The 12579-nt window shown below is 40.5% G+C and overlaps 1 protein-coding gene across 1 annotated transcript; it reads left to right on the top strand.

Moving 5' to 3' along the window:
- Positions 1 to 2923: 2923 nt before the first annotated feature.
- Positions 2924 to 12140, top strand: LOC148021668 (putative calcium-transporting ATPase 11, plasma membrane-type). The gene is made up of 7 exons (XM_087697152.1): positions 2924 to 3830; positions 4358 to 4421; positions 4513 to 6464; positions 9109 to 9264; positions 10559 to 10730; positions 10818 to 11116; positions 11241 to 12140. Exons 1-7 carry the CDS (start codon positions 3681 to 3683, stop codon positions 11589 to 11591), a joined length of 3144 nt encoding a protein of 1047 aa, XP_087553278.1. The 5' UTR covers positions 2924 to 3680; the 3' UTR covers positions 11592 to 12140.
- Positions 12141 to 12579: the final 439 nt, after the last annotated feature.

The raw sequence follows: 12579 nt of genomic DNA, 5'->3' as shown, positions 1-12579 counted from the left end.
ACTCAAAGTGCCAAACTTCACCAAGCCCTTTGAGATCTCAATAGACGTGTCTGATTATGGCATCAAGGGAGTATTGATGCTGGATGGTCACCCTATAGCCTATGAATCTAAGAAATTCCCAAACACAAAAACTAGATGGAGTGCCCATGAGAAGGAGATGCTAGCAGTAATCCATTGTCTTAGAAAGGGGAAGCACTATGTACAAGACAAGCACACTATCATTTTCATGGACAACATCTCTCTTAAATACTTATAGTCCCAACCCAAGTTGTCTATCAGACAAGCCTGATAGCTAGACTTCTTGGTGGAATTCAACATAGAGATCAAGCATAAAGTAAATTCTACAAATAAAATAGCAAATACGCTAAGTTAGAAAGCATATTTGAAAGCGATGAGCATAGCCAACAACAACTTCCTAGAGTTAGTGAAGGAGGCCTTAGAGCATAACTAAGAGATGTAGATCCTCACAAAAGAAGTGAAAGTTGAGAAAATACCACATGGCATGTATACATAGGAAGAAGGGATCCTTTTTGTGAAAAAGAGATTGTTTATCCCCAATAGTGTGGAGTTAAAGAAAATCATCTTACATGAGCTACATGATGGGAAACTAGGGGGACACAAAGGTTAAAGCACGACCCTAGAGGCATTAAGGAAGTTGTTCTTTTGGTCAAACATGGAGGAGGAGGTTATAGAATATATCAAACCATGTCCCACTTGCCAACTAGTGAAAGCTCCTTGCACCAAACTAGCTGGCTTACTTCAACCAATGCTAGTGCCAAGCTGCCCATGGGACATCATCAACATGGATTTCATTGTAGAACTTCCAAAATCCCATGGCTATACTACCATAGTTCTAGTGGTGGACTATTTTTTCAAGCAACCACACTTCATTCTTGCCAAGCCACTGCTGAATGCCAAGGAGACGGCCTACATCTTTCTCACTCATGTCTTCAAGTTACATGGGCTACCTTGGGCCATTGTATAAGATTAGAATCATTGCTTCGTGAGCAACATGTGGAATCCCATGGCTATACCATCATCTTTGTAGTGGTGGATTATTTTTCCAAGCAAGTGCACTTTATTCGTGCAAAGCCACTGTTGAATGCCAAGGAGGTAGCATGCATCTTCTTCACTCATGTCTTCAAGTTACATGGGCTACCTTTGGCCATTGTATCAGATTGGGATGGTCGCTTCATGAGCAACATGTGGAAGAAACTCTTCAAGAATTTGGAGGCACAACTCAAAATTTCCTCATCCTTCTACCTAGAGATAGATGGGCAAATAAAACGAGTAAACCAAGGAATTGAAGACTATCTCAGAAGCTATGCTCGAGTGGACCAAAAATATTGGGCCTTTGTACCTTGATGTGCTCGAGTGCCACTACAACAATTCAATCCATTCAGCATAGCAAGCTACAACCCCCTTTGAGTTAGACATAGGAAAAGAAGTCATCACACCATTAGCCTTAGCCTCAAGAGCCACCAAAGCAAAAGATCAGGATGCAAAATGCTTCTTAAGGAAATGGAGGGAGAGAAATACAGTTACCAAGAAGAGTTTGGAAAAGAGTATAGTCACCATGATTGAATAAGCCAACTAGAAGCACAAAGTAGTTATCTTCACCTAGTCTTTGTTAGCTACAAGCATATATCCTTACCAAAGAATATAAGCCCCAAGTTCAACCATCGGTACTATGGATCATACCATATTACCCAAGTTCTAAACAAGGTCACCTACAAGTTGGATCTATCAAAGAGCATTTGTGTATACAATGCCTCCATCCATGCCTCTTGTGCAGGTTCTACTTAGATACCCAATGGGTGTGACACATTTCATTGCTTCATTTCAACGACCCCTTCAAAGTAGAAGCAATCCTTCGGCACTGAGAGCATGAGGTTACATTGAATATCTCGTCAAGTGGAAAGGGCGCCCTCTCAAAGATGCCACTTAGACTTCGGAAGTTGAGGCTTGTGAATGCGACAAAGAGGTCTTCACTACATCCAACAATAATTCCAATGTACCTTGAGCCATTACTTAACTTATCATAGGATTTTGAAGCCTCCACTCATCATATGTAATTGAGTCGAGGGGTGGATGGAAACAAAGAGTCTAGATGGGCAAACACTAGCTAGCTTGATAGAAAAAGCTATGTTGAGAGCCCCAAGTAATAGTGCGGTAGACAATGACTAGTTTGATAGAAAAGGTTGTATTAAGGCCTCCGCTAATGAGTTCAGTCCTAGACTAGTAGACACTTATCAACTTGATAGAATGAGTTGTGTTAAGACCTTGGAATAAGTCAATAACAACCACCCTTAGATTGTTGCCGAGGACAATAATATATTGCATAGGGTGAGTGTAAGGGCTTTGTAAGTATACTATGGCATTGCATATAGAAACATATATATAAGGAGTAGTAGTGACTTTGAGCCATGCTTTGTTTGGAGTCCACGTATGATTCCCTAGACGTAGTGGTGAACCCTCACTTGTGTGACGTCACGAGAGTGTAATCATGGGATGTACCTATGTTATACCATTTCTTTTATTGAATAATACAAGAGTATATCTTGCTCTCACATATCGTGTTAGGTTGAGTGAGTAATTGAGGGGAAGTATACTTGCACACTTAAGTACGCGATCAGACCTTAAAATCTATTAACTATGCGCGCACAAGCATCAAGGTTGGGTTTTGGCCTTTGCCAACGACTTTCATATATACAATATCGAAAGGGGACTTTTATATATGAAATATTGGAAAAAGAGACCTGCGAAAAATAAGTGGCGGTTCTGGTCGACTGGACCGGGGTACTAAAACGTATCGCCGTGCTTGACGGTCAATGTGATGTCGAGACCGGTTGAAGGTTCTGTTGTGAAGCGTCGGGAAATTGGAATCAAAATAATTGAATTACGCACTCTCTTTTGCCGTAGCCCGTAGGTCTGTGTTTTGGTCTTGACCCGGGAAAGTGGTGTGCGAGTGGACCGAAACTACTCCCCCTTCCTCTCCCTCTTTCTCTCCCTCTCCTTTGCGTGTGTGTGTTTTTCTCGTCTACGTTTATCTTGAGCTCGCACAGGACGTGAGATGCAGCTCCAATCGTGGACCAGGCCACATTCCTGAGCAGGAGGATAAGAAAGCCCTGCTCGATTCTCTGATCACTAGTCATCATAGGACTCCCCTTCGCTTCGTCAGTCACATTTTACTGCCATTTTACATCGGAGACTGAGGATCTGAAGCTCTTATCAACTGCCGAAGACAGTGCTCATGTTCTGTGGAGATAAGACAGAAGAGGAAGTAAGAAAGGAGGGAGCTTGTAGTAGGGTGAAGCGAAAGAGCAGAAGTGTACTGAGTCTGCTGATCATCGTCTCACTATTTGATCTGTCAGAATTCATTTGTAGGGAGCCTCTTAATCCTTGCTGAGGTTACTGCAAATCTCATGGAGCCAGTAGAAGAATGGACAGGAATTCTGTTCTAAGATCCTGCTGAGGTCTTGCCACGAGTGCGTAGTCACCAGAAACGGCTTGTCCTGTTTCGTGTCTGAAGGTTTCAGCCTAACAAGTGACATCTGTCCAGTAGAAGAGCTGACAGGGAAAGTGGTGATAGGGACTGGACTGTTCAGGTGGAAGGATATCGCCATCTATCCAGTCCATTAAAATATTTGAGTTGGGCCTTCCAACAGTCCACTGCCTTCATGTCTATGGGTGTCAGTGACTTATACAGTAAGGACGAGTATGTCCTCGAAAATCAGGATTGGAAGAAGAAAACATTTACCCTGAATCCCGCAAGACGATTCCGCTATACTCAAGATCAGGAGAAGAAGGAGGAAATTCTGCAGAAGTTGGTACACACTTTGTACACCTTACCTTTCTTCATTACAAGCAGGTGTCATTTAGCTTTGTATTTGATCTCAAGTATGTCACTTTCCCACTCCTTTGTTACACACAAAGCTGCTCGTGTGTTCTAACTCTGCCATGTTGGGGAGCCTTACTCCTACGCACTTGAAGGATTAAAGTTCTGTTTTCTAGGTCTAGATGTGGCAGCTATCTGAGAGCCTACAAATTTTTACGAAAGTTATTTTAGAGCAACTCCAAGAAACTCTTGGTTATGATTTTTCTGCAGCTCAATCAAGATTCCATAAATGTTTACAAACATGACAAGCTTACATAGAAGTCTATACATGTAAAGTATGTGCACATTTTTATGAAAGTTATTTTAGAGCAAAACTCTTGATTATGATTTTTCTGCAGCTCAATCAAGATTCCATAAATGTTTACTAACATGACAAGCTTGCTTAGAAGTCTATACACGTCAAGTATGTGTGTGGTCTTTTTATGTGCTTTTGTAAAGTTCCTTACTTGTGGATTTCAGGCTGCAAGGAAGAAGCTCAAGACTGGCATCATTGCAGGACTAGCTGCGTTAAAATTTATTGATGGTAGCTATGCATTGTGTTTATCCAGGAGCATGTCTCACTCAGCATCTGAACACTTTTCCACTTTCTTAAACTTTGCCTGTTTGCATTTTAGGTGCCTCTCTTCCGGTGACAGAGCAACCTCTGCTAGAGCCGCAACAGGATGGCTTTAATACATTGCTAGAGGCACAAAAGCATGGCTTTAATGTTTATGCAAAAGAGCTAGTGGGCTTGCATGATAAATCTGCTGAGTACTCGAGACTTGGCCAATTGAATGGCATTGCCGAAAAGCTTCTGGTCAGTTCTTTTGATGAAGGCATCAAGGGCAGCCCTGATGACCTTCACAAAAGATGGGAAGTATTTGGGCATAATACTTACACTGAAAAGCCTCCCAAGGGTTTCTTTGTGTTTGTCTGGGAGGCTCTGCAGGATCTGACACTCATGATTCTTATAGCTTGTGCAATTATGTCTTTAGTGATTGGCATTTCCACTGAAGGCTTGAGTGAGGGATGGTATGATGGTGTTGGTATTGTCCTGAGTATTTTGATTGTTGTGTTTGTCACTGCAATGAGTGATTATAGACAATCTCTTCAGTTCCGTGACTTGGAGAAAGAAAAGAAGAAAATCCAGATCCAGGTTACGCGAAATGGTCGCAGGCAGAAGGTCTTTATTCAGGACCTAGTTGTTGGTGATGTGGTCCATTTAAATATTGGAGATCAGGTCCCTGCTGATGGACTTTTTATCAGTGGGTTTTCTCTCATCATTGATGAATCTAGTCTAACAGGTGAAAGTGAGCCAGTGTATCCCAGTTCAGAAAGGCCATTTCTCTTGTCAGGGACGAAGGTTCAAGATGGATCTGCAAAAATGTTAGTTACAGCTGTGGGGATGAACACTGATTGGGGAAACTTAATGTCAAGCCTCAGTGAAGTTGGTGATGAAGAAACTCCTTTGCAGGTCAAGCTTAATAAAGTGGCAACCCTGGTTGGAAAGATAGGGCTTGGCTTTTCTATACTAACATTTGCTATCCTGATGGTTAATTTCTGTATAGAGAAAGGGGATCTGAAGCACTGGTCAAGAGAGGACATTGCACGCATCGTGGAGTTTTTCACCATTGCTGTAACAATTATTGTTGTTGCTGTGCCAGAAGGACTTCCGCTTGCTGTTACTCTAAGTCTTGCTTATGCAATGAAACAGATGATGAAGGATAAAGCTCTTGTTCGTCATCTTTCAGCATGTGAAACAATGGGATCATCGACCTGCATATGTAGTGACAAAACAGGAACTTTAACAACCAATCAAATGGCTGTGGTGAAAGTATGGGCTGGAGGAGGAGTCCAGGAGCAACTGAAGATGAACACGTGCTTCTCAGGGGGGGCCTTGGATTTACTTCTTGAGGGAGTTTTTCAGAATACAAATGGAGATGTAGTGGAATATAAGAATAAGCCGGAGTTGCTGGGATCCCCCACAGAGACTGCTATTTTAAGGTTCGGTTTGAATTTATGCAGGGACTTTCAAACAGTGCGATCAAAATCGGAGATTGTCAAAGTTGAACCGTTCAATTCGTCAAAGAAAAAAATGGCAGTGTTACTGAAGGTTGCAGATGGAAAATATCGTGCACATTGTAAGGGTGCATCTGAGATTGTCCTTGAGATGTGTGAGAACATAATGGATGCTGGTGGAAATGTTCTTCCCTTAGATAGTGAGAGACGAAGTATGTTGAATGAGGTAATTAAAGTGTTTGCTAGGGAGTCATTGCGGACACTATGTCTTGCTTTCAAGGACTTTCAGGATGAAACTTGTCTGAATGATTCCATAGCAGATGTAGGGTATACATTTGTAGCTATACTTGGAATCAAGGATCCAGTTCGGCCTGGGGTGGTAGATGCTGTAAACCTTTGCTTTAGAGCTGGGGTAAAAGTGAGGATGGTGACTGGTGATAACATTGAAACAGCAAAGGCTATTGCTCGTGAGTGCAATATCCTGACAAAGGATGGGCTTGCAGTTGAGGGTCCTGTTTTTCGGAAGTGGACTGATGCAGAAATGACAGAAAGAGTTCCCAAATTGCAGGTATTAAAGCCCTTTCCTTGTTCCTTTTTTGTTTCTGCTGTGAAAGTTTGCATCTCTCTTTCCAACTTTGATAATTTACTGTTGGACCATACATAAATGCGATGTTTTGAGGGCTTGCTACCTCAGGATGAACTTGTGGTGGTCCTATTATTTGGTTCCCCAGCTCTGTTAGCGGCCCTTGGTTGCCCTTGGTTCTCAGGCAGTAGTGTTGGGGACCTTGCTGCTGATTTGGTCCACCTCTACTGGTCCCGCTTTTCGTGTTTGAGTCTCTTCCTTTCGAATCTAGTAGTTCTTTTGCTGTCCTCATGTACTTTGTTAAGTCTCAGATTTTTGTCTTTCAGCATCTGTTCCACTATTCTAAATAGAAAACCATTTCATCTATGTTGACAGTTGTGACATGAGAGGTTGGTTCTTGTTCATATAATCCTTTCCCCCCCTTGGGCTTGCCTTAGATTCCTCTAGTGCACCTGATCTTGAATCTTTCCATCTTGGAGATGAATTATTCCTTGAGTTCCGTTGGGCCTTTCCCTATTCCTAAGATATGCTTGGTCGCCTCCCACAAGTATTTGGTACAGTCTCATTTGTGCTCCAATATCACTGAGTTGGTGGCATCAAAATCTAACTAGACTGTTGCTACTTATGCTTGCTTAGGACTCCTTACCTGCCCTAGCCTTCTCCCCGACCATCCTAGTCTTAGGGCATGTTCACACCTACTGCAGTGGCCAGAGGCCAACATCGTAGGTGTCCACATAGGATGTTTAAGGATGCAACACTTTTCCCCTAGATGAATGATCACTGTCCTCAGCAATATCCTCAAGGGTGAAGCCAAGAAAGCGACTCTATAGTGAGCAAACTGGCTCCCATGTGCCCTCCAACTCCAGGCGGTTCTTTCACATGACTAGATACTTGGGACAAACCATGATTGTCAAGTATGAATAAGTACCACACAATACGATATGATAAATTATGGTTCTAAATGGTACCATAAGATGTTTAAAGGTACGGTACAATAAAAATATGTTACTTTCTCTTAAAAGCTACTTAAAACCTAATTATTTTGACAAAAAAAGATAGAGAAGCTGCTTGAATCTAAACAACATAATCCCATCAGAGCTTCATATTGGTATATGAAGCATTAATCCATCCCAAAGTGTAGATCTAACCATAAAAGAAGTATCCATTAAGTTGGTTCCTTATGGTACTAAAACATGCGGTGTGGTACCTATAGTACAATATAGTATGAACCCTTTCATACATGGTACTAGTGCAACTTTGGAATAAACTATCAAATGGGTTGCTTATTTCTATGGTAAAGAACAAGTTTAGGTTCCAATTGAACATAATGAGTCGTATCCCCTAGATATGGGACTTCTTGATCGTAGTAATTTGCTCATCTTGTGGTAGGCACTCCTTCAAACTACTTACATGGGACACAAGATGAATGTAGATATCCAAAGGTAAATCCAGTTGGCAGTCTACACTCATTATTTGTCAATGCTTATTGCATTGGACACTTTTTACGTACATTCACATGCCTTCAAGGACTCAAGAAGATCACAGTGATGGCTAGCAATCATTGATATTTCCTATATTGCTTTTAGCAACAAAGAAACACGAAACGTTTCTAAAAGTAAGAAGTGTTTCTATTGAGTTAAAAATGTGAGGTTTCTAGGACAACAAAAAAGTGAAGCCCAACTTTAGTAAGATGTCACATGATGCTATGTGACCTGAATTGGGGTCCTTTTTTCCTTCTTCCACACTCCTCCCATCACTCTTGTTTTTCTGCTATGCGTGGACAGCGACGGCTTCTCAGCCCGCCAAAGTTGATTTTGGATGAGAGGCTTAGTTTTTTGGCAATTTGTTTAGTTATTGGACTCTGTCATTGTAGTATCAATTCATGTCTCAAAAGTTGATTATTGGACTTTATCATTGTAGTATCAATGCATTTCGTGAAAGTTGATTATGGGACTCAAGTCTCATATATGAGTCATGCATGATCTATCATGATTCGTTTGAATTTTGTCATTGTCATTTTGTTTTGGAATGAGAATTATGATGTTGTAGCTTGACTTATTCCACATGGCACATGGGCTATGTAGCATATTTATTTCAATTTTCCATGCATGCTATGCATGAATCATGATATTTGAGGTTTGAATGATGATATAGCTTGTCAAAAGACTAAATTTTGACATAAGCCAGTGATGGACTTGTAACGTGTTATTCTCAATTGACTCTCATGTATTATCATTTATGCTCAATTGACCTTTCTTTGTTTAAGAGAAAGTTCCAAGAGTTTTGAAATCCCTTTCTCTAGTTTGAAATGATAAAAATCCCTTTATAAAAAACCACTCATTTCTTATTTTACCACCTCTTGAAAGAAGCTTACGAAACACATTTTTGATGTTTTGTTTCTGAACGTTTCTGACGTTTCTAGCTGCTATGGTACTGTTATAAGTAAACTAATGCTTTTGTTTAACTCACATTAACTTCAAAATGATTTTTTTAAGTGTGTGAATTTGTGACTGTTAAATTCTTTTGATCTGGTTAAAACACCTCAATTTTCATTTTTTAAAAAAGAAGCTGAATTGCCGTACCAGCACCATTGTGCCTTTTTGTGATAATGACATCTTTGGACTGCCAGGTTATGGCGAGATCTTCTCCGACAGATAAGCTTTTACTGGTAAAACATTTAAAAAAGGTGGGTGAAGTGGTTGCGGTCACTGGTGATGGCACAAACGATGCACCTGCATTACACGATGCTGATATTGGACTAGCCATGGGCATTGCTGGGACGGAGGTAAAGTGTGCTTCATCCTTCTACAAGCTAGATCCTTCTAAATTGTAGTTTCAACCAAGATGCTGTTTAGATAGTCTGTAATTAGCTCATTTTTAAAAGTGCTCATCTTGTAGTGGCAATCTGGAACACCTGTAGGTGCTATAAGTTATGGTTTCGAAGGTCAATTTTTAGAAAACAGAAAGAGGAATTATTAACATTCTATCCAACTTGTGATATGCACCCGGAGAGCTTACAGTCTCATTAGCTTTATAAACAGAAGAATTGATGCATTCAAGGTTGTCGAAAGTGAGGGTTACACGCCTGGTTGATACTATTAAGGATTTTGCAGTTTTGTGATCGCTGGCAAGTTTTTTATTCCTGTGTGTTTAACTTTAATGATATTTTATCAGGTGCTGGTTTTATCATTAGTTTCAATGAAGAGGTTCACCCTCAGCTTTCTAGACAGTAGAAAGGAGTGTCCTCAAAGCATGAAGTTTGTCTTAAGTAAAAACAGCCTGGTTGAGTAAGATTAGAAGTTAACCTCTTCAGACCCTGCATTCATTTGTTCACTTGGGAGCTCCATGAGTGGTTAACTCAAGCAGATAAGGAAGTTAGGATTATAATTAAACTCCTAGCTTCAAACTGCCATCCCTTACTGTACTTCTTTTTGGTAGGCCATACTTTGAACAGAAATAGTCTTCTATTCCACCTTTTTGTGCAAGAGGTCTGCAGGGCACTGTTACCTTTTTGCAATGGCTTATTAATTCTCTAAGGGCAACATCCTAGTTTGTGAAGTGCATACTTTTTCAGATTCCTTTCAAGTTCATCTACAGGATTTGGGCATGGATGGCTGCTGGTTATGATTAGGGGGCTGAGGGGCTGGTTACACCCTTCTCTGGTTTGCAAACTCTTTTTTAAACCTCACTTTTCTTTCAACTTGAAAATCGTTCCTGAATGATAATAAGAAGAAATTGACAGTAATGGTCAGTAGCAATTAGCATTTCAGAGTTGAGGCTTTTTAACGTGCACTATCTGATATTTTGTTGAAATGTATGACTTTCACAAAGTTTTAGTTTGTAAGGAAAACATTACCTTATAAATGGAATGGCAGTGTCCTCAAGAAGATGATTTTCTAATGACTAAGATTTCAGCATTTAATTAAAAAGTGGAAAACTGGTTATCGCAGTGGGGAGATAATTTTGAGGATTGAGTATATATCAAGCATGTTGAGCACTTTTTAATGTGACAAATTCAAATGTCTTGGCAAACGGACAGATAGAATGGTACAGCTGAAAAGCCTATGCTTGTCTGGCAGGTTGCCAAGGAGAGTGCTGATATTATTATCTTGGATGACAACTTCTCCACAATAGTGAATGTGGCAAAATGGGGGCGCTCGATATATACTAATATTCAGAAGTTTGTCCAGTTTCAGCTTACAGTGAACCTTGTTGCACTCCTGCTTAATTTCTCCTCAGCTTGTATAACTGGTACCATTCTAATCTTTGAGGATCATAAGGACTCAAAAGCAGGTTCTTTGGCTTCCTGCTCGACTAATCTTTTCTTATGATATGCAGGAAGAGCTCCACTTACAGCTGTGCAGTTGCTTTGGGTAAATTTGATCATGGACACATTAGGAGCCTTAGCACTTGCAACTGAGCCCCCTTATGATGAATTGATGGATAAAGCACCCGTTGGAAGAAAAGGAAGCCTGATCACACCAGTCATGTGGAGGAATATTTTTGGGCAAACTATCTATCAACTGGCTGTCCTCTGGCAAATGCAGTCACATGGAAAAGTGCTGCTGCATTTAGCTGGAGACAATGCTCAAACAGTTCTGGACACCATGATCTTCAATACATTTGTCTTTTGCCAAGTGAGTCTTCATTTTCTTTTTCTTTACATAAAGCCACATTTGTTGGTAACATGGGGGGTGTCCATGCACATAGAGAGAGAGAGAGAGAGAGAGAGAGAGAGAGATCTTACTTGCTTGTGTGCAGGTTTTCAATGAGCTGAATTCGCGGGAGATGGAGAAACTCAATGTTTTCAAAAACACTTTTAACAACAAAGTGTTTTTAGGTGTGATTTTTAGCACGGTTGCATTCCAAGTCATAATGGTGGAGTTTCTTGGAAGGTTGGCAAACACTGTACATCTGAGTAAAGAGCAATGGTTCATTAGTGTCTTGATAGGATCATGTAGTCTGCTTATTGCAATATTGGTGAAGTTGCCGCTAAATTGCAACAAGAAATTCAGGAGTCGCTATATGAAAGAGCTGTCAGTGGTGGGCACGGTTTTCATTGGGCTTCTTGGCGCAGCTTTACACACGTATTTTTCCACTGCAGCTCAGTGATGTAGTGTCGAGTCGTGATGCCATGTTAAACGACACAGCATGTAGCACATTCTCATTCAAAGCTTGCCAGCCCAAATGGGTGATCAATGTGTGTGCAAGCTGTTGGTAAAATTGATGGCTCTGAATCAGGGCTTAATGCTTCACCTGTGTCATGAATTACGAGGCAGACAAACATTCTACATCATGTTTGTGCGCCATTCTACATTGAGGCTTGATTAATCCCGTGAAGTGTAGACTGGTTATGCAACGTCTTTTATTAAGGCTCCTCTAATTACACTGGCTATGTAATCTTGCCTTTTGATAACTCGCTCTTTTGCGCGAGGTTCGCGAATGTGACGGTGTGCTCAACTGTCAGAGGATTGCCCTTATTTGTTTACCTGTACCAAACGACCATGGTTTTATGGGGATGTTTACCTGTTGCTTGTTAGTTCACAGGACATCATCTATGTGGAATTTGGCAACCTCATTTAGCCTAAACATGTTTATCCTTTACTAAAAGGAATTTATTTTTAACTTTGTAACACATATTGTTCTAGCAAATGCATATATGCATGGGAAGGTTGGAGGATCTTCCTACACTGTGTGATCTCAATTCACTTACAAATTGGCATCCACCCAATGATGGAACCAAGTCTTTAAGTCATGAAGACACGAAGAATATCCAACTCACAATATCCACACAAATATTTAGGATACTCACTAGAAGATACAAATAATACTACTAATGACTGAGAATGCATTGATTAATGTGCCTTTTGCATTCTTCTTGGCTCCTTTGACCTCTTTCGCTTGGTATCATTGAATACACATACAACATAATTTTCTACCAATTTAATGAAAGGTCTTTTGCTTGGGTCCTTCTAGTGAATGTTTTTCCCATGCTTCTTTGCATTTGTGTCTTCCTATGATATTTCTTTGGATATCTAGTTATTTTAGTGTGTCCTTTACACATTCTTAACTACATGATGGAAAGCAGCAAAAAACTAGA

This window comes from Lygodium microphyllum, chromosome 17, assembly GCF_053477565.2.
Source record: "Lygodium microphyllum isolate KBCC chromosome 17, Lygodium_microphyllum_v1.1.10, whole genome shotgun sequence".
NCBI lineage: Eukaryota > Viridiplantae > Streptophyta > Polypodiopsida > Schizaeales > Lygodiaceae > Lygodium > Lygodium microphyllum.
This window is presented reverse-complemented; position numbering and strand designations above follow the sequence as displayed.

Excerpts from the sequence above, each read along its gene's own strand:
- LOC148021668 (XM_087697152.1), top strand. The coding sequence starts at position 3,681 with ATGTCTATGGGTGTCAGTGACTTATACAGTAAGGACGAGTATGTCCTC. Across the intron at positions 3,831-4,357 it reads AGGAAATTCTGCAGAAGTTG|GCTGCAAGGAAGAAGCTCAA; the intron begins GTACACACTTTG and ends TGTGGATTTCAG. Across the intron at positions 11,117-11,240 it reads ATACATTTGTCTTTTGCCAA|GTTTTCAATGAGCTGAATTC; the intron begins GTGAGTCTTCAT and ends GCTTGTGTGCAG.